Source organism: Anser anser (genome assembly GCF_964211835.1).
Source record: "Anser anser genome assembly, chromosome: 2".
In the NCBI taxonomy this organism is placed as follows: Eukaryota; Metazoa; Chordata; class Aves; order Anseriformes; family Anatidae; genus Anser; species Anser anser.
This window is the reverse complement of record NC_139721.1, coordinates 146,613,493-146,635,524: the sequence shown is the minus strand read 5'-3', so window position 1 is coordinate 146,635,524 and position 22,032 is coordinate 146,613,493. Positions and strand designations below refer to the sequence as shown.

General features: G+C 45.4%; 1 protein-coding gene and 1 long non-coding RNA gene across 13 annotated transcripts in view; one reads left to right on the top strand and one right to left on the bottom strand.

Moving 5' to 3' along the window:
* Window positions 1-501: 501 nt before the first annotated feature.
* LOC310894840 lies at window positions 502-8,816 on the top strand. 5 transcript variants are annotated; one of them, XR_014580227.1, is made up of 6 exons: window positions 502-850; window positions 1,088-1,154; window positions 1,286-1,376; window positions 2,176-2,255; window positions 4,417-4,476; window positions 5,076-8,816. It is a non-coding gene; the product is annotated as an uncharacterized lncRNA (long non-coding RNA). The 5 variants fall into 5 exon arrangements; XR_014580228.1 differs by having other exon boundaries at window positions 1,088-1,376; XR_014580229.1 differs by lacking the exon at window positions 1,286-1,376 and having other exon boundaries at window positions 502-1,219.
* The window catches only part of JCAD (junctional cadherin 5 associated), a 56,930-nt gene continuing 43,575 nt past the window's right edge, over window positions 8,678-22,032 (bottom strand). For 4 of the 8 annotated variants that reach the window (XM_083825431.1, XM_083825433.1, XM_083825432.1 and 1 more), the window contains 2 exons: window positions 14,433-18,073; window positions 8,678-10,523 (listed from right to left, as the gene is read on the bottom strand). In XM_083825431.1, coding sequence (XP_083681557.1) covers window positions 10,489-10,523; window positions 14,433-18,073 — 3,676 coding nt within the window. In that variant the 3' untranslated portion in view covers window positions 8,678-10,488. The other 4 variants (XM_083825428.1, XM_083825427.1, XM_083825430.1 and 1 more) reach the window with 1 other exon arrangement.

The following is a 22,032-nucleotide window of genomic DNA, read 5'->3' as shown; positions in this document are numbered from 1 at the left end:
TTCGCCTGATTTACCCCTCCGTGAAAAAGCCCCGTTAGCCTGACGGGACACTGGGGATCGTGTCCTCCTGAGGAGGCAGTGCAGGCTGGGGCAGCCTCTTTCAGCTTGTCTAGTTTTCCCATATGTAAACAACACCATGAAAACAAACAAACAAACAAAAAACAACACAGTAATGTATATATATATACATTTACACGGGGTCTTTCTTGAGAAAAACAACCAGCCAACCATGGTGGCAAGTCTTTACCCAGCACGGAGACCTGCGCCCCGTGGCAGAAGCACCAGGGCTCTGCCACACAAAATGGTGCCTGCCCCAGCAGCGGCGCGGCACCGCCCTTGCACCCACATGGGAAACCCTGGTGTGTCCTCACAGATTTTGCCGTGGGGTTGGGGCACACATGAGGAAGGGTCAGGGCTGTCTAGAAGCCCTGTGCAGGGTGCTGACGGCTGCCAGCTCTAGGAGTTTGCAGAGGCATAGGGGCCATGGTCTCTGGGGGGATTTGTGAGGAAGGGGCTGCAGTGGCTTGCCAGCTCAGTTTGGCCTCTCTGTGTGGGAAGAGAAATGAAAGAAAAAGAAAAGTGAGCTCTGAGTCGTGCCGAAGGGGTGCTCTGGGCTGGCTACAGAGAAGAAGAGAAGGATGGGGCCAGCTCCCTGACAGGCTGCTGAGGCCTGTGAGCGGTGATCACACCATGTTGTGTAAAAACAGAGTGGGCACAAAAAGGAGGGACAGGTGCTTGACAGAGGTGATCAGAAGTTAAATTCACAGCTGTGGGTTTGTTTCTCCTGCTGTCTGCACCCCCAGGCAGCAAGGAAGAGACTTCCAGGAGGACACTGGGGAATCTACCACAGGTTTGCACTGCACAGGACAGTCAGACCTGGGGGCTCTGTGAGGTTGTTACTAGCCACCTGTAAGGGGGAAGGCAGGCAAAAAAAACCACACCAGGTAGGGTCACGGCCTGGCAGGAGATCGGAGGTCAGCTGCAGCCCTTTTAAACACACAATACTTCTGAATACTTCTGAAAGGGGCTTGTGCTTTTTTTACTGTTCTGTCTGCATGTGATTGAGCTTTTTTGTTTCCCTTCTCAGATCAAGCTCTTTGCTTCACTGCTCTGCTGCTATGATGAACTCCCTCAACTATTTATATGGTTCAAAAGTACGGATGCTGCCTAAAAAACTCCTAAGGCAGAGTTTTAGGAAATTGGTCAGAAGTCTTAGAAAGTGAGTCATTGGGATGGGCTGACCTTTGTGTTTTTTTTTTCAAGCTGCCTACTGTGTGTTTGTCAGATAGGGATTGAACCGAGAAAGGGTCCCGGAGTTCAAACAGCTTCTCTGCTGCAGCGAGGTGGAGCATGGCACGGGATGCAGCTTATCATAGGTAACAGCTGTGTGCATCAGGGGGCTCAGCTCCCCTCTCCCATGCCTCTTGCTTGGCTCCTTCCCTCTCCAGTACTCACTGACCGGAGGGGGGCTTGGGTGGGATGCGATTTTTGGACCCATTAACAGCTCTTCAGCCAGCTAAGGGCAGTGTCCCACGGTATATCCTGCTGATTCAGCAGGAGAGGGCAGTTCCTGTCTCAAGGGGAAGGAGAATAAAAGAAGGAAATAAATCTCCTTTACCGTTGGAGGCCAGAGTTATACCTTGCAACCTGTCTGGGAGAAACGTGAACCCATATCACAAAACTCTGCTGCCTCGCTGGTGTAGTTAAAGCAGTATAATTTCTCAGCAGTTGTCAAAATTGTATGGATATAAATGCAGTCACCAAGCAGTGAACTGTAACCTCAGCTGGATACATTGCTTTGCAGGACTGTGCACGCCAGGCTTTGGTGGCTGTATGAAAGGTGGGAACTGGGGAAAACCTGGGGACATAAAATGAAAAATGAGTTTTGTGGGAAGGAAAAAAAAAAAAGAATTTCAAAGGGAATTTCAGAGGCTTTGAAATGTACCCGTAATTGTTTCATTTTTCTCTCTACCCCCAAATCCTCTTTTCCAAAACTGTTATCAGAAACTTTGTCCGGGGGTTATTAAAACACCACAGCCAATAAGCATTTGATAATAAACATACAAAATATGCAGGAATAAAAGGCATGATGTTCAGCGTGAACATCCTTTTATTACAGGAGCTGACAACACTCGTGATATTTATTTATTTATTTTTATTATTATTTTTTTTCAGGGGAACAAGAGATAATTTTTATATGAGGAGTGTTTCTGTTAAACCTATGATGCAGGATTGACGTGACTCACCTCCCTGTAGTAAGTGTCATTCTTGTGGTGCAGGGGAAAGGGCCCTGTATTTTTGATGTGGTATTCTTCAGGGTACCTTTGGTTGGAGTCACTGATTTGCGTGAGAGCTGCTTAGGGTAAGGAGCGTGTTGCAAGAACATGGAGATGTGTCTGCACTGACAGGGAGAAGGAACTGAAAGGTAATACAGAAGGAAAAAGCTTTGTGGGTGCTTCTCAGCCTTGAGTACTCGAAAGGGGGCTGGGAAGGGAAGGAAATAAGAAAAGCAGCATATCACAAAGTGAAGAGAGCGGTGACATTTTACAGCAGCCGAAGATCTCCACAATGTTTGTACTCCTTTCATGTGGTGTTATCAGAGTTCTTTGCAAGGGTTTATTATCATGTTCTCCCAGACAGAAAGCAGACAGCCATCCTGTGACCCACATCCTGAGTTTTACAGCCCTCCTTGTCCTGTGCCATCTGGGGTATTTATAGCGTGACCCACCGCTGGGAGAGCAGAGGACTTCCTTTATACTCTAAATGCTGGGCTGCAATAATAATGAGAAACTAGGACAAATGACAAGCCTTCCTGCCCACAAAATGTCGTAACCCTGCCACTTCAAATGACACGAGCTGGCTAGGTCACCGTGCTGTTTGTTCAGTGGGTTTCAGATTGCTGGTTGTTCCTGCAGCTGTAGTGAAACTGAGGCTAAAGGCTGTACCTAGGGCAGCAGCGTCTAAATGCTCTGCAGGCTAAATAGAGTAGCAAAGGGGTAAGAGAAGCTACAGCTCACCAGTTAGGGCAACAAGTGTCCACCCAATCCTTCCCAAAGTTTGGCTGTTAAATCAATGATAAAGAAAGTTACGGCTAGCTCTTTAAATACTGTGCTGCAGAGCTCAGATGAAGTATAGCTCCTCAAAGGGATCTAAGCTGTTTTTTGTTGTTGTTTGGGTTTTTGTTGTTGTTGTAGTTTGTTTTTTCTCCTTTTTTTTTTTTTTTTTGGCAAACATTTGCCTTGATCTTGCTTATCTGTGCAAGAAATATTCTTATTTCTAGGGGTAAAGTAAGGGAGTTGGCTTCATATCAGCCCCCTTCCTTTCTGCATCTTTTCCCCGAGGTGTGACACTCCTGCATGACGAGTGCAAGGGGATTTCCAGGGGCTGTTTTTTTTTTTTGCACCTGACAAGATTCAAAGCAGAACATGGAGAGAGTATACAGCTTTAACTGAATTTGGGCATGCATACCACCATTACCCTGCAAAGGTCAAACATGCTCTAGGGCTGTAAGAGTTCAGTGAGAGAGATAAAGAAGATGAGGTGTGTGTTGTGTAAGATAAGAGCAAGGGGTTTTATTTAATTAGCAAAGGGTCAGGGCTCTGTGGACAAGGGTGAGTGACCTGGTGGCTCCCAAACTGGTGCTGGAGAGGAGGCGCAAAGCCCTTCAGCAGGCTTCTGGTTGCCTTAGCAAAAAAGTTTCTGAGTGAGGGCTTAGCAGCATCCACTCTCATCCACTGATTTGCAGGGTTGTTGTGAGCGCCTACAGATTTGCTCGGAGGGAGCATGAGCTCTGTTGGCCAGCCCCTGTCCCTGCGTGGTGGCAGACAGCAGGGCATCTGCCAGCCTGAAGCATGTCAGGAGAGCTGGCTGGCTGGCATCCAGGGCTGGAAGCAACAGACGGCTCCCTGCCAGCGTGGGACAACGTCAGCCTTGATACTGCTGCTCTCCTCTTTGCAGGGAGAGTGGGTGCTGGTGGGTGGGGGCAAGCACAGAAAGGTCTCTGCTCTCGTACCTTTAGCAAAATGGACAATTCTGTTATGTGTATTGCTGCTTCTGGAAAAAAATGTCTTAAACTGTATGTATGCAGTGATGTAGGGACCAACAATAAGATGAAGAATAGGAACATCACCAACAAAAAAATAACAGCAACTGGATAGAACTGAGTGCCTGCCCTTTCCTACCTGCAGGAAAAAAAAATTAAGAAAAAAAAATTGATTTCTAGAGTAAAAATGGGTGGAAGCTGGGATTATGCCAGACCAGAAGTTTTAATATTTAAAGAAGGTAGGAAGAAGGTAGGGAAGGGGGAGGTACAGTGAGTTCAGAGTGTCTGGATGATGGAAAGAAAAGGAGAGTAAAACTGCCACAATGATTTCTGTGTGCAGCTTCACCAGCCCTGTCTTGTCTCTTGTTCTATAGGTAGATTTGTGACAGGTGAGCAGCACCAGGATGAATCCAGTGTTTCTCCACAGCATATGTGTGAGTATGACAGTAAGGTCTAACCTGTTTGTGAGCCCATGACAAAAGACAGACCTGCACATTCTAACCATGAGCAGCCTACGCTTTTGCGTGAAAAAGATAGTTGGTGGTTTTTAATATTAAAATGATAGCTTAGCTCTCTTGAAGTCTTATCGGCACAGATACAGAGCATGCCATTCTTTACTGCAGCACAGCCAAAGTAAACTACCCCAGTGCCATATCAAGTTGTGCAAAGGGAGTGGAAAATGCTCTGATGTGGAGTGGGAAATGCTGTGACACGGTAGGTTTACCCAGTGCAAATGGCTGGTTGCCAGTAAAGGAGGAACGGACTCTGACACGGAGGCAGAACATACCCTAAAGGTAGCAAACAAAGAACACAATTTGGAAATATGTGACCTAGGGTTTATGAAGATCTGAGTAAGTGTGGATGTGGAAAGTAATTTTTTTGAAGGCAAATATGTGAAAGGTAATGAGAATTTCTGTACCTGCTGGTGTAACAAGCCAGCCACAATGTCAGGTTTTAGTATAGTGAAGCAGCAGGCCCCTGGAGAATACCTGCAGCCTTTTATCACTTCACCAATACATTTATCTTTCTCAAGGCAATGCAAACATCAGAGCACATGCTCGGTTTTGTTCTGTAACAACGCCAGCATCACAGAGGAGCGTAACCATGCAAAATCTTTATTTGGAGAATGTCTCCTGTGGGACAGCAGCACCCCTCCAGTTTACATGTAAGCACAGAAGCACGGTATTTGCATTGTGCAGAAAAAAATACAAAGAAAATTCTTAAAATGCATTCATCTTCTGACATAATATAAATACTATTGAAATTGCTTGCCTCCATTTTCTCTTTATCCCTCCAGCTCTCTGCCCTTGGGCTACCTAGAGCAGAAAGCTGTGGAAATGAGCTCGTATTAGTTTTGGAGATAGGCCACAGTATCTAGAAAGTCAGTATGGAGAATTATCTGCAATGTGTAAGGAAAAAGACAGGAGGATACTCTGCCTGTTTTCCTTACAGGTTAGGAATAGCTTTTGGAATGGTTCTGATTATTTTCTCTGCCAGTCCAGATCTAGAAGGAAGGCTGAGATTGCTGCTGTTCGTGGTGGAAAGTTCCTCCTTCATTTTATAATCTGTATGTTATTGTGGTTTCTCTTGGCTGGGAAATTTCGTTTTTATTTCTAATCTCAGCCATGTGTCAGTCAATTCTGACTTCACCCCTCTCCCTGCTGAGCAGCTCTGCAAGCCATATTGCAAACATATTTTTCAGCATGGGTGGGAGGTAGCATTGTGGTTTGGGGCTTTGCTATTGATATCAGGATTTCCCTTTTTCTTTGTTTCAAACATTTTTTCCTTTAAAAATAGAGTTGATGGTAAACAGCTTTCGTTTAGTTCCCAGGGGGAGGTGGAGCGAACACTTTTTCATGCAAGTTTGAATGAAAACATGAAGTCACAATTTCCCAACTTTTCTAATGGATTCAATGATATAATCATCGTCTCATGAAATTTCCAGCTCCATTCTTTACTGGGACTGTGCAGAAGGATAGAAGTTTAAACTCCATGGTCAACACCTGTAAGTAAATCTCACTCCAGTAAATTAGGACTGCAGCATCATGGCTTATTGCCAGGGGAATGAAATTAGGGGGGTGTTCGATCCTTAACCAAGAAAATATCAGTGTCCTGCAAAAGGACAGCTTTACAGAAAACATTCAAAAGGCCAACAATTAAAAAGGCTCACTTATTTCATCTGATGGCTCCTGTCAAGTAAAGATGTGCTTCTCAGATATACTTGCCTCAATCAGATTGTGAGCTTGGACAAAATGCCTACCTTGCAATTGCAAGAACTTCTGCCATTTAAAATGCAAGAACATCTCACTTTTACTTTTCTCCCAATCACTTTTCTTCTGAAAAGGGGCAGTGAAGGAAATATCAACATTTTAACCAACCCAGAAAATCCACTTTATAAAACTAACATTCAGTTGGCTGTCCGTGTGCTAAAGGCAACAGAGTATTGACCCAAGATACTAATATTGATTTATGATACTAAACAGAAATATTTCACTAAATTCAAATATTTATATAAATAAGCTTTATGGGACTGGTTATTTTCAAAGGGTGCATGCTTGACAGATTAATTTTATTACTTGACCACTTTAAGCACATATTGTCCTTTATTTATTTTTTCTTTCCCAGCAGTTGTTGGCTGTTTCAGCGTATAGAATATCTGCTCCCACCATCCTTTCATTTTTACATGTTCCATCAGGAGCAGAGTCGAGGAAACTCGATGGGTTTGATGCAGTATGCAGTTGTTTGCAGTAAAGACTAATCTGTGGTATGAAACACAACAGTCTTTCTTATGCCTAAGGAAAGCTTTGTTGAGTTAGTAGCTGAGAAGCGATGCTTGTTCAGGCCTACTGCTGGGCATTTCAACTACCAATGATGGTGAGTCATGCAAAGGGATTTCCCTCCTTTGCCTCTCTCATCCCACCCTATCTGGCTGTGATGACAGTGGGATTTCGGAGACAGGAGCATTTCTCAGAGCACACTTCTGTCTAGTTCAAAAATGAATGTAGCAAGGACTAGGGTGGGATCAGAGAATAGTGGCTCTTCCTGCAGGCAAACTCCTAACTCGTGCTCAGGGGAACCACACGAGGGAGCACTTTCACCTTCAAAAAATGACATTCCCATCAGGGAGTCCCCGAGTACCTTCTCGCTTCGCACCTCTCCGCTGCAAAGCCAAAGGGACTTGCTTTTCTCGGTCAGCACCTGCGAGCAATGCTGGAGCCTGGTGCCTTCTTTCTCAGACAGAAGATGAGAGCCTCAGGCTGCGGGCTCACCGTGTACCTTCCTGGCACCAGAGCTGGTACCGTAGCACAGCCAACAAGTGCTGATATCTCACTAACCCCGTAATGGGCTACTTCAACAGGGTAAATAGCAGGAGATGGCAGGTCCTATTTAGCTATCCATCCCCAGAAGAGTCTCCCCATGAAATATTTTAAATATACTAACCTGTGCTCTGTTTTTTTTTCTTTTTTTCTGGGAATGCTTGTGAAACCAGTATCATCCCATCTGACCGCCTGTCATCCAGCCCCACCATCCCCAGCTGCAGCAGCACAAGCTGGATACCCAACTCCTAACAACGTGCTTTTTGAGGAACTAGCTCTGCTCTTCCTCCTGGAAATAAACACACACACAGAGTTCTTCACTGCTGCTCTGCAGTCACACCGCTGTGCTGCAGGAGACCCTAGGAACAGGCTCCACATCCTCCTCCTCCTCCTCGGCATCCACTCAGCCCTGAGCTCCTGCCCTTGCCATTGCCAGTGACAGCTGTTGCCATGACAGCTTTATTGAAACAGGCACTGAAAGTCACCATTAACTATCTTTTAACTACATCCGGAGCAGAAGGAGCTTTCTGATGACTATTTGCAACTGGCAAAAGGCTTCTGGAAAGGTGTTCATCTATGGTATCATCCCCCAGGCCCATTCAGATAGGTGATATGGCACAGGTGCCATAGAAACACTAAGCCATAGTCACTCCTGCGTCATAGTAGGAAATAGCTAGTGTGGTTAGACTAACACACCATGTTTAAAGCAGTACTAACTCTAGTCTTTCATCCATTGGTTAGTCACGTTACTGCAAAATAAAGCTTATTAATGTTTTAGGTTTTAATTTCTTATTGTTGGCCAGTAAAACCAATTCTTCCTATTGCTTTCTTTTTTCTTTTTTTTAAGGTCTTGGCTGTTTACATGTTTTGGAAAAGTAATTACTTGACATGAGTGATGAAACAGACACTGAAGAATCAATTAACCCCTCCCCATCAGAAGGAAAAAAAAATGCACAAAAACCTCATGTTCCACACAGACATGAACTGAAGGTAGCAGGACCAGTGATACGTGACAATTGACAGTTCTCCAGAAACCCATGGTAAATTAAATCCTCCAAGTTATTGCCAGGCATCTCAGCTTTGCTAGTAAGTGGGATGGTAAGAACTGAAGCAATTCTTTTTAGGAAGTAGCTCTTTATGGACAGAATTAGCAGGAAACATGTTTTGCAGCCTTTTACCAGCCCCCAGATGTGCTAGATGGAGACAGATGATTATTTTAAAACAAAGGTGAGTATAATAAGGATGGTAGGAACAGTTTGTCAACAAGCATTGCTAGACAGCATGCACAAGAGTTAATAAAATAAATTATACACCACAGTTTCTTTTCAAACAAGCTTTAAATAGTCCATATGTAACAGAATCGTGTTACAGACAAGAAATTCTTTCTGCCAAAACACAGGATGAGTGTTCTTTCCAAATTACAGACTTAGGAAAAAATATTTCAAGAAATCAGATTTTAGAAAATAAAATTATGCTACAAAACCAAAAACAAAAAAAGGATAGTAGAATAGACCAGTGACGTACATGAACAAGTCATCTGAAGAATGTTAGCGAACAGGTACTTACAAAAAATGCACAGGAGTGGACATAAAGGCTTTAAAGACACAGATCCTATGCAGGCTAATTCAGTATCAAAGAGCAGAATGCATAGGCTTTATTATAAACTCTGTAGGTCATGCATTCGTGTGTGCAGATAAAATACACTTAAAGCCATGTATTTAAATGCCTCAAAGAAGACATCTAAACTCCTCCCCAGAACCATCAGTTAGCTGCAGGGGAGAACTGAACCTGGGTTTATTTACTTTCATACACTGGCCCAATCCAAAACCACAATGTGCAAAAAGAAGTTAAGTGAAAGAAAGAAACCAGGTATTTCATCTGAGCTGCTCAAGGGCACCGGGACGAAGATCCAAACCCATTTTTTTTTGGTAATCACAGTCACTGGAATGTTATGGCAGCAACACCAGCCCAGACGGTTCTCAGCTGCGCTTCAGAAAGTTGCTCCAAGAAGAGCGATCCAAGGGTTGAGTGGGGAAAAAAACAGAAATTAACCCTGTAGTACATACATACATACATAGATGGCTCTTTTCCGAACGAAATAAGGGAGCACTACTGGATATGTGGCAATACGGTGTGTGCATTAAGATACACAGGTGAAATCTGCTTGGGTCACCTTCACTCAGACGGATAAGTCTTCTTAAAATATAATAATAATAATAATAATACTTCTTTATACTTGCCACTTGTTAGCAATTGTTTACATCGTAGAAAAATAGATAGTATTCTGTAACAAGAAATATAGTTACTTTGTTAAAATGGGCTATTTTAAACCAGCTACTATTCTTTCATATAAAGAATTTCTAAACAGCAAAACAAAAATAGGTAATACTGAGTGCAAAACAGCCAGTGGTATACTTTGCATTGGTCTGAAACACTAGTTGCCAGCTACTATAATTACACGTTCTGTACATTGTACTACAAAAGTCTTCATCTTTTAGAAGCTTTGGGGTTTTTGCTTTTCTTCTCTCTAGGTGGCAAGTAAGTATTTAATCCGAGTAAATTCAAACTCTGGAAGTCAGAAATAATTTCACAATCAGCCTTCGCTACCATTGTTTCACATTCCTTCCCCCACTTTGCGCAGCAGCACTTTCTACTTATGGCCAAAAATCCCTTAAGTTAAACAAAGTTTAGACTATAGAGACTTAGAAGTTTAGCTTATAAATTCACATTCTTTTCAAAATCATTTCACTAATCTCCCACGTTTACATTTACACCAAAGAGAAAGCGCAAAAGCCTCACTTTATGCACTTCATCATCCCTGCTGAAGACTGAAATGCTGTTCAGATAAAAACGCTTTGCCAACTGTAGGCATTAAGTCTTAATGCTACAAAGCCAGATGGTCCCAATGCAGAAGTCAGACTTTTCTGCGGTCTCCGCAACAGTTTCAGATACAAATAGCTAATTCCTAGTGGCGGTGGTAAAGGCATTATCAGTACACCATAAACACCACGAATGGAGGCAATTTCCAAGCATCAAAGAACAAAAACAAACAAAAAGCACCCAGCAAAAAAAAAAATCAGTGAAACATTCTTAGTAGAGCAGGAATCTCTATTCTCCTCTCCGTTCATCTCACACCTTTTCAACTTTGGTGGGGTCATATGTGTCTGAAAAAGACAAGAAAACACCATCAATAAGGTACTGTGAAACTTATTTAACACTGATAGATGCAGCAAGCCATGGAAATACATCATCTTTTTCCTGATTTTTATATAAAAAAGGAAGCTAAAACTGGGCTGATAGCCCTAAAGATCCATACTACATTCCTGACCCAAATTCTGTACTTACACTGGTGTAACCTGCGAGCAACTCAGATCAAATGCATCAAGATAAAACTTGGGAAGCCTTGGGTAGGTAGGAGCAAGCTCATTGACTGCTAAATGATTGCATCTGTTTTTTGGATGCTTTGAGAGGGAAAGACATAAGATTTGCCCCCCTTGTATTGAACACTGAGGACAGGGAAATGCTGCAAGCTTCCTAGCAGGGTGTTGAATCTGGTAGAAGTGATACAGCTCAGTTATCGGGGTCTTTTCATTTGATTGTAGGTCCCCAGCCCAAGATTCATTCAGTGGCATACCAGAAAGCCCTGCTGTTACATCCCTGCGGTCAGACCGACCTGCTTCAGTCTGCACAACCGCAGCTCACGGTTTGAACGTTACTCACTGAAGTGAGAACTGGCTTACTAACACTGCTCTTCATTTTTAGCCTACCTCTTGTCAGGTCACAGGACAGACCTCACTTTGCATTTCTTCTCTGAATCCCCAAGGACGCTCTTCTATCAGACTTTTTTATTGGGTTTATCCAGACGATGGCCGTGCACTGAGCAGACATGAGCCCTCTCCTGCATCCTTGTGATTTTGGAGAGGATAGCAACCAAGGGGCTTCTCCTTGCGAGATGTGCCTGCCCTGCAGACGTCTGACTTACCCTAGGTGCAGCCATGGAGCGGAGGAAGCAGGGCTACCTGCGGAGGAGTCTCGATGCACACAGGGTCTGGACAAACTGGAGCTGCCACCCGCTGCGTTTATGTAATCGGGTGTCTGTGCTAACCTTGAAAGTCCCTCCCGCAGGCCGTGCTCCCATAGCACTTGCATTTAAACAGTTGAGCGTGAAAAGAGTTGCACACATTAATATCACACTTCAGGAGTAAAACATTCACCCCGGAGACTCTTATGTTGATGTGAGTGAATGTCTTCATTCAAACAGGCATAAAAATCCTCAGAGGGAGATTTCTACTTCTATGTGCAAGTGTCCATCTGCAGCATCCAGACCCATACCAAGGGGCGACTGGCTAAGAAGGAACTTCTGGGTATTGTTTTTCTTGCCTACTCTCCTCAAATTGCTAGGCCAGCTAAGACAGGAGCCTGTGCCAGCAGTACCTATGTTTTCCAAACTGCTTATCACTATTCAGCCTCTTCTGGTATTTCCAGACTTCAAGGACAGACACCACATGAATGGAAAAAAACTCAAGGGGAAAATAGTGTACGAGAGCTAGTGCCCTCCAGGACAATGCTGCATCTTTCTGAGCTTAAAGCACTGATGGTGTGAGAAGATGTCTCCAAAGCAGCGATACTTTTTCAGTTGCAAATGTTTTTTCCCACCTAACCCACAAGAACATACACAAATTCTCAACTACTCTGCATGAGGTTGACCTAAGAATAAAAATGGATTCACATTTCAGAAATCTGATTTTCCTAAGGCCTCCACGGCCTGATTTTCACGCACATTCACACTGTGAGAGCTCACCACAACTTGGAGGTGCTCCCTGTTTGGGGGAGAAGAAACCAGGCCACAAGACGTGGAATTTCTGCAGGGCCCAGTTTATTCCCTGATAGCTTACCCAGATCTTCAGCATCTAAACCAAGGACACAAAAGGCCCAGACTGCCAGGAAGACTCTTGGCTGCCTCAGACTGTATCTGAGGGGCAAATATTGGAATTCCTGCACTGATGCACAAACATTTATTCGACATTTGGTTAAGCAAACTTGAAATACTCTCTACAGAAACGAAGCCAGATGATTAGACTCACAGAAGCAGTCTTCAAACAGCAAAGGAGAAAAGACATCCAGTGCATTTGGGAACATTTGGAGATGTTTTTCTAAGGCACAGTAAGATCAGCTTCTTGCACTGAGTTTCAGGAGAGCTCTTACACCAAGATGACTGTTCAGCTGCCCGGCTGCATTATACATGTGAAAGCCTGCTTCTTCTAAGGCCTGTAGCCTCTAAGGTGGGCCCAGCCTGCAATTATAAGACTAACATCACCCTATCTCACTCCAAACTCCTTGAAAGCAACGAATACAATGCTTTTCCAGGCTTAGTTCCCATTTTGGCTGTCACTGGTACCAGCAAGCTAGCTTGGAAGATGGAGCAGGAGTTAACAGACAAGACAAACATCAGGCCCTTCTACACAGAAATCTTCAGTCCTGCCTCACTGAGGTAAGACGAGTATCTCGTGGCTCTCAGGAAACCAGGGTCTCTGTGGATGGGATGGCTTCCCACCCCACGTGGTATCCTGCAGCACGGGGTGGGTGCAGCAGGTAGGGCCCATCCACGCTGGCCAGAGGCAGGGAAGGCTGTTGCAGCTGCAACAGAGGGAACTGCCGCATTGGGAACACACTGCAGCATACAAGCCTGGCATTGTCAGCAAGGAGGATAAAATTAGACCTAATTTACTGCAGAATAACTCCGAGTACAAGGCTGCAGTAAAACACACACAATCTGTTTTGATACATCCCTGAAGTCATGTCACCACAACAGTTATTTTCTTCACTCCGGCAGAAACCCCAAGGGAGGAAGGCACAGGAGAGGCGTGTGGGGCGTACTCGACCTGATGGGTACGAGGAAGCTGAATTAACCCACTTGGAAAATTGGGTCTAGAGAATACAGTTCAGAGCAGAAGGAGATGCAGAGCTGTGGGATAAAGAGAAAGACACAGGAAAAGGCTGCAAGACTGCAGGAGTCAATGCTCAGAACTCATAAAAACATTTTTTTTTTTTTTTGGCAGAAAGAAAGAAATACTTCCACTTTGAAGTACGCTCAGTTTAGTTTCAGTCCCTCTGTACTGGAAAACTGTGAACAGATTTACATCGATGGGGTTTAATGAACAACCTGTGCAAATTTCAAGGCAGAATGTCAGCTGTTGCAGACAGGATGGAAAAAGGGAGGAGGAGATTAATAGTAATTGAACAACTTTTGCACCATACATTTGCTCACTCCAATTCATTTCGTGTAGCAGACAGGTGGCCTGGGACATTTATCCCTTTATGCAGACCTATGGCAACGAGTGATTTTCAGTTGCTCAATGCGATGCCATATGAAAACTGTTTTGGAGAGAGAACAGCTCATGTTGCTTTGGGGATGCATATGGACTACACAAGTTTATGTGCTCTTGAGAGATGAGGAACACCAAAAAAAAAAAAAAAAAGGTGTTCACTGAAAAAGACAACTTTCCATTTGACCTGGGAGTAACAGTTATTCTCAACATATGATCTGGAAAATATTCATGAGAGAGAGAGAATTTTCCAGGCCCCTTAATGTAGCCTTTTCCCAGAGGCTTCACGGAAGAACATCAGATTTTTATTTTTAGTTTCTCTTGAACTCTGATATAGTATGTGTCTACTTAAGTATCAGAGAGGGAAAAAATGCGTATTCAAGGAGAGGCTACGACTAAATCACCACGTGTTCCCAAGCACTGGCACAAGAGTGACTGTCTTTGAACTCTGCTGTTTGAAGCTGGCAGTTCCCTGAAACAATTAGACAGAGAGCAGACCGCAGGGAACGCTCCAGTCTCTGTGAATGAGTTTCAGTGTCACAAGTTAGCTTTACAGTAACTTGTCCTAAAATAGGATCCCTCGTTACCTCTTCCACAAGGAGAGCACAGGGGGTGACAACCAGATGGGGATAGTACCACCTACAGCCTGTTACTATTTGAGCGTCATTACGTGGGCATAGGCAAAGTGATGGTGCCCGTTACATAAGGAAACAGTACCCACTTGGATCTCCAAGAATAGGGTCTTACCTAAAGAAAAATCTCTGTCCATCTTCTTCTTGTCCATTCCAGCTAAATATCCGTTTTCGCTGAGGGAGATAACACGCTTGGACACAGCTCCTGAGTTTGCCACTTTGCTTCCTCTCTCCTCTTGTGCCCTCGACAGCTTCTCCTCGTCCACCTCCTCTCCCGAGTCTGCACTTTTAATGCTCAGACGTCTCATCCGGGACACGGAGTCAACTTCTTTCATGCGCACCAAGCGGTCCATGGCAGTCCGGCTCGGGGGAGACGTGAGCTTGCCTTGGAGCGTCTCAATCACCTTTGAGGTACTTCTCACTCTCTTTTCTGAATGCTGATACACGGCTGATTTGGGCACCGAGTTTAGGTCTTCACCTTGGCTGGGACTCGCAGGTTGTTCAAACGCTTGCTCCTTTACCAACGTTTTAGTGCTGCCTTCACGGTGAGTGGCCTGGCATTCATCAAGGTATAACGATCGGTTCCTCTCTCCAACAAAGAGAGCGCTCTCTGTCCAGCCACACTTACGCCTGCCTTCGTAAGAATCATCTTTTTTTCCTTCTTTGCCACTTACTGTGCTCTCCGTTGATGACTCGAGGTTCTGGGCACCATTTGCGGGGCTCGCACCTGGATGGGGCCCAACGTGGTCATCTGGAAGCAGAGACTCCACTGCTATCTCTATGCCTAAAATTCTTGCAGCTCTTGCCTGCAAGGACTCATTCACAGGGATTTCCACTGCATTTGCATTTGAAGAGTGATCAGAATTGTTAGCACCAGGTCCTGGGGCTACATCAAGTCCCACAGACCTCAAATCTGGCTCAGAGCGCCCGTGGTTCCTCTTAGTTAAGGACAAGCGTACCACTGAGCCTCTCTCTAATACTGGATCATTTTGAGGAGCTGCCCCTTTGCTGAGCTTAACAAAGTCTAAGTAATTTTGGTCTTCGCTCATCTCCTGTAAAACAGGATTATTGAAAGGATTACCATGATAGGAACTGCTTGGGCTGCTGGACAAGAATCTCTTGATAGGTCCCGCGCGAACGGGCTGTTTGTTTGCTCTGTTCTTGGCTTCCTCTGCCCTCATTTCTGTTATCAGGCTTCCATCTGCTGGCCTGACTCCTTCACTGCTCCCTCCTGGCTGCGAAGAGCGTTGAGAGCCAACGCAGCCGGGCTCGCCACCATGCTCGGTCCCCACGCTCCAACTTTCAGACTTACTTTTAACTCTTCCTGACTTAAACACAGGCACCTCTGGCACAACCGTTTCCAACCTCCCACCACGTTTTGGCTCCTGGTTCTCATTTCTGGACGCCCTTCTCTGCGGAAGGGCATGTGCCTGCGGAGAAGCACTTTCCAAGTCTTCTTCACTGCTCGTGCTCTCCTCCTGCCCTTGCAGCTCCTTGTTAAAACTCTCTAGCTCGCTTATTGCATCCCAGGGACGGCGACTTACGGGCTTCAGAAGGAACTGCCCAAACAGCTCTTTACTGTTGCAGGGAGTGCCCGCTTCTCCCTTAACCACATCGCCCCTGGGAAGAAGGCCGTTTTCCCTCTCCTGGGCAGGCACGGGCTGGCTCTGGTGGCCCTTTGGCGAGGAGGCCTGCAGGACGGAGGTGGCAGTCCTGGAAAACGCGCTGTTGCTGGACTGGCTGAGGTACGTCTGACCCTTCATGCCGTAAGCGCTCTGCCTGCAGCCTCTCTCGTCAGAAGGCGACCCTGTCTGTTTTGACCCCGTCGTGGATGCTGTACATCCGAGTTGCTTTGGAGACAGCAGTTTGGTACTATTGGGCTGCCCAGGCTTTGTACCATGGCAAATCTGTGGGCTCTTAGGTTCTTCGGCAAAACTGGTCTGTGTCTGCTGGTCTTTGTACTGATCACCTGGCCAGGAGCCAGAGTATTTGAGCTCTCTGTGTTTTGCAGGCTGAATAAATCTGAGGTCATTCATTTGTTTGAACTCTTCTGGTCTCCACAGCTCTTGTTTTTGTAACTCATTTTTATTGGTCATGCTTCCTGTAAGCGCTTGTAACTCCAAGTCCGTTGAAGACATACTTAAGAGACTTTGTTCTTGCAAAGCCCCATTGTTATCAAACCCATTCTTATCAGGGCTCTGGGTTATGTTGTTGTTCCTATCTGTATCTGGCAGATTTGATTCTGATTTAACTGGGATGGAGACCAAACAAAATATAGTTTCATTCATTTTTTTCTTTGAACTCTTTTTGCTCTGCATCCCAGTTCCAGGTTCAAACTTTTTCACTTTTGTAACGGTCTCACAGGTGCTGTCCATATGTGAATTTCTTAGAGAAAGTTTGCCTTTTGTGTACTCTGTGCTGGCTTCGTTACGGGGGCTGTGATTAGTTGTGCTACAACTGTCTCTTTGGTCCAGCAAGGCACAATTTTCCTGATCTCGGATGGATGGTGCCAACCATCTGCCGCTGTGAGTGGAGCTGTCAGAATTTCTTTCTCCCTTTACAGAACCAGGTGAGGGTGATGCATCCAAAAAGGCACTGTTGTACTGCACTTCGAGGTCTCTCTCTTGCAAAGTACCAGAACTGGGACTACGTGCATTTTCACTGTATTTCGTGTTGTCCTGCAGACCTTCGGGTGGTGCAATTTTAATGTGCCGTATCCGAGGATCGTCAAAGGGAATATACTGAACAGAACGCAGGTAGTCAGCGGGGCGTCTCGGATGGCTCTGCTTCCTGTGAGGAAGATGGTTGTCTTTGCAGGGGTCGGCCCCCGTTTCAACACTATTCGCAGGCGGTCGTTGGCAGGCGACAACCCGCTCCGCAGCGTCCTGCTGGCTGCTGCTGGCATGCGTGGCATTGGTAGGCACTTCACTGGGGGAATGTGGAGTCACGGCTTGGTGGGAGGGGGATTTGTAAGACGGGGGAGGTACATAGACCGGGGGCTCCAAACCAGAGTCTTGAACGCAAGCATCTTGCCTTGGCTCGTGTGCTTTGGCTAAGTAGGGAACGGGTTCGTCCTTCTGGTAGTGGTCCTGAAAGCCACCGGTTTCGGCAGGTGCCCTGCTCTGTCGCTGCAGTTCATAGGATGGAGGCATCAGAGGTCTCCCATACTTGGGTTTCACCAGGGGCAGGAAATGGCCCCCCGTTTCGTGGTGTTTGGCCGATTCCACAGCCGGCCTGCTTGGGGGATAGGAGGGGGCCTTACTTACGCTGAGGGAGTTGTTGCTGTTGGTCAGGGAGGGCATTTCCACACATCTCATGCTCTCCGGCGACAGGACTCTGGGCAAGGACTGCGATTTCCCCTTGTTGTGGGCACTCAGCACGTCATCTCGCAGGGTCAGCGAATACAGCTCTTGGAGCAGTTTCTCCCTGTCACTGTCCGACATTTGCCTTCCTACCTTTTTTGGCTGGTTCCAGCTTTCCACCCTCAAACTTTGCCATGTGCAGTCGCCGGGCGCCTCGCAGTTCTCTGGCAGGCCGCCTCTCCTGACGTACTCCGCGCCGAGCCCTGCCTTCAGCTGAGCGTCCTTGGGGTGCCGGCGCACCCCGTGGGCTGCCGCCAGCCCCTGCATTTCCGCGCCTCCTTTCTGGGAGTAGCCCAGCAGCACGCTGAAGTCTTGTCCTCGCCGCCGCCAGTAGGCCAGATCCTTGTCAGCCTTGGGCTGCGAAGACCACGCTAGTTGAGGCCTGTCATAAGCCCTGAAAAAGAAAGGCAGTGTCACAGGCAATTTCCACGGCTGCCCCTTCTTTCCCTCATGGGTTATCCCGTTAGGAGGTCGAACGCTGAGTTATGCCAATGGGGTTTCCGTAACCACTCGCAACCACAACACTTCATGATTTTAGTGAGAGGATTTAAGTCAGTTGTTAGCATGGGCAAAGGAATGGCGAAGGAACTGATGCTCTGCTGGCACGTTGTTAGCTGTGCAAAGCTGTTAGAAAGAGACATGAATGCACACAGTTACACGCTCTGCAAACATGTACAGCCCCCCTCAATTGGCAGACAGAAATAATTACCTTTAATTTATTTCTGCCCTCTGTTACACCAAAGTCCATAAACTTTAAAGGGACTACTGGGAGAGGCGAGTTTAATAGGAATCTAAAACTAAAAAGTAGAGGATAGGGGGAACAGGTAGAGGGCTATTTCTTAAGATATATTCTGTAAGAAGCGTGATTTGCATCCTAGTACAAGAACTGAAATTAAACATGTCATTTCCTTCATTGATTCTTGTTCATCTTTCTGAGGGAACAAATCTCTTTGAAGGGCTTTGGACGAAATGATACATGCCACAACAATGGCCATGTATTAGCACAGCTCTGAGTAAGGTGGAAGCAGTATTTAAACCCAAAAACACACCAAAAGAAGTATAACATTAAAAAAAAAAAAAAAAAGAGGGATGAACTTCAACAATCCATAACTGAAATATGAAACACATCACACATTTTATTGCAGATTAGAAATTCAGAACACAGGTTTACATGAACAGAACAGTTCCTGCATGTGTTCTGAACAGACCATAAACTATTTTGTATATTACTGCTGAACAAAATTGGTATCCTTTCATATAAATAATTAATCTTCTACTTGAACCATGTTCTGCTATTCCTGTACCTAAGGTGTCCAACAGTGTAACTGCTATTGCACTACGTAGCTGCCACCAGCATACGACTAGGACGAAAAATCAAAATTGACATAAATAGGACAAGGATGTAGATAGAACCCAAGAATTTTTTCCTCTTCCCTCGACCTCAAGGTATATAAACAGTATCATCTAGCTCATTTTTCTACTAAAAGCGAGATCTACTACCCTATTTGAGTAGTAGTTTGTGAAAAGATAATATAATTTAAAATTCAGAATGAGAATTACATCATCCAGATCCACAGTAATGTCCTTTTACATATATTAACTTCATCCTCTGACTACAGAAGTTTAAAACTAAGCTGGGATAAGGAGCATCTTGTTCACATTAACTCGACTGAGTTAAGACTTAACAGCTGAGCAAAGTGTTTTGCTTCTGAAGCACAAAGCGCAGTTCAGTTGCTGAACCCCACGAAGTAATAAATGTCTTAATTAATCAATGAGATATAACAGGACACCTCCTATACTGGAAAGTTGATCGCAATAACAACAAACATTTCTATGCATTTCAGCATGTAAAAACATGCAACTGAACAAAAGCTGCCTTCTTCTGAGATTATCACGAGGGGACAGGCAGATTGCTCTTTCTGTTCTGTCAGATCTGCTAGGAACACAAAATACCTGGTGTGATTTCACCATTCATCATTAAAGGGACTATAAAAAAATCCCAGAAAGTAGAGAGTCATAGATTCTGAGATCAGAAGAGACTGTTACAATTATTTGGCTTGACATCCTGTTCAGTGCAGGCCAACGGAATTCCCTGAAACGGTTTCTGCTTCAGTGGTAGCAGGTCTTCTAGAAAAGCATCTAAAATCTTGATCTTTAAATTTCCGGAGATGGTGAATCTATCACAACTCTTGCAAAGGTTAATTCAGCATTAAAAACAAACAAACAAGAAACAAAACAAAATGAAACATTAAATATAAAGTGAAAGCAAATTCTTATCAACCTAAATATGAAAACCCTGGGGGAAGGCGGTATGGTGGACAATAATGCTGCGATTTGCAACAACTGCAGCTAACACTACAGGAATGAAGTGGGCTGCCTGTTTAAAGGATTTAATAGGAAATTGGGAATAGGGAAGGAAGCATTACTCAACTCTTTCCTAGGAAACCACTAAAAGAACAGTTTGGGTTAGTTTGCTTTTTTAAAGACAAACAAAACCCAAGATCAGATATTCATTAAAGCAAATTTGCTCTAAGTCAGGACAGCTTCAGTTACAGAAAGGATGTTCCTCCGTTTATTAAAGCTAGTTGAAAGATTAAATTTGTTTTTAAAGATGAAAAGATTAATAGCTAGGCTCCGTAATAAATTTCTGAGCATGACACAAACCACCATGTGACCACCACTGCAACATGAGTGCAGAAAAGACATTTAAAAGGTGGTATTTAGGGCATTTTACACCTGATCTTTTCTATGGTATATTCATTCATGAGGCAGAGAACCTCTTTCTCTCTGGTGCCTGATCCAAGAGCTGGAGATGATTACACACAGCCTGCTGCTTCCTGGGCCCCGTAAGCTTCTGGAGAGGATAGCACTGCACTGCGCAGGGCAAGGAGATGCTCCACAGCCTCCTGATGGACCTCCAGCCTAGCACAGCCTGAGGACTCCTCTGCTCCTGAGGGTGGAGAGGATCTATGGCACTGCTGGGTGATCTAATGAAGCGGTGGAAAGGGGAAGCATCCCAAAGTCGCCTCAAGTTCAAAACGCTTCACTGCAGCCGCAGCAGTGCTACACGTCTGGATGGAGAATGCCAGTCGTGCTGTGGTCTTTGCATCCAGGACATCATCAACGAAGAGATCTCACGGTACCTCTTACCAGCAGCTAATCTCCGACCGTGCTGCTCCCAGTGCACAGGTCTGCCTTGCTCCGGGCTGCAACCGCGCTGGTGCGTGAAGAAACGTGCTTCTGGACACAGCGGCTTGCGGGAGCTTCACAGCTGGCTCTCAGGTGGCAGCCAGGGACAGAGGGGTCCCATGGGACCAAGAGGAAGCTTTAAACGTTGTGAGCTTTTTCTAAAAGGCCTGCTTCTAACAGATACCATGACTGCTGTCATAAAGTGCTTTGAACTGAATCTATATAAAATTAATCTAATAAATCATTTTAAAAGCATCAGCTATTGCTAGCTCTCTATGAATCTTAGGCCTTGGCAAGAAAGGAGGCCATCAGTCCACCCTGTGCTGGCTGCACGACCGCATCTCACCCAGCTGGTGCTCTCACAGCAGCAGGTCGGAGCTGCCCAGATGCCAGAGCAGGACCCACCAGAAGTAAAGGAGCATGGCACAGGCTATGAAGTCAAAACCCTGCAGGATGAGGCCGTTGTAGGGCCATCTAGCAACAGCATGGCAGTTTCTCTCCCTGTTTTTGGCTCCTAGTGGGTAAACAGAAGGCATTAGGCACCCAGCTGCTCAGGGTGCAGGAGATATACGCACCAGGGCAGACTTTGTGCCCAGCAGCGAGGCACTGTAAAGAACTTATTTCCAGGATTTGGCAGCAAGGGGTAAAAAAATCAGAGCTCTGTTCTGGACACTGGCAACTTCTGTTCTATTTTGGGAGCCTATCCTCACATACTCTCATCCACATTATAACACCAGTACAGTTGTCTAATTTTTGCAGCAGGTGATCTCATTAATGATGCTATCTACTTATCTCTAAATTCGCTAGCTACCAACATAGTTCCTCCCACACAAATAACGAAGCGAAGTGCATCTCCTCCACGCTCAGATGAGGAGCAGGAGTTCTGCGAACCTTCTCGTCTCTACCCATAGGGGCAGCTTCCTCATTTTCTTTGCCTCGCAGCCTCTTCCAAACCTTTCCCTCGTGGCCTCCTGATGCTCGGCTAAGCAAGAACAGCGGGGACAGTACTCCCACCACCTGCTCCCCCATAACCTGCCTGAAGAACAACAGGGTGGAGCAGAGCACATCAGCGGAAGAGCAGAACAATCCCAATGTTCTGCTGACAATAGCATCATCTCCTGACCTCACGAACAAGGTGGACAACATCACTTACTTCTGGGGTGT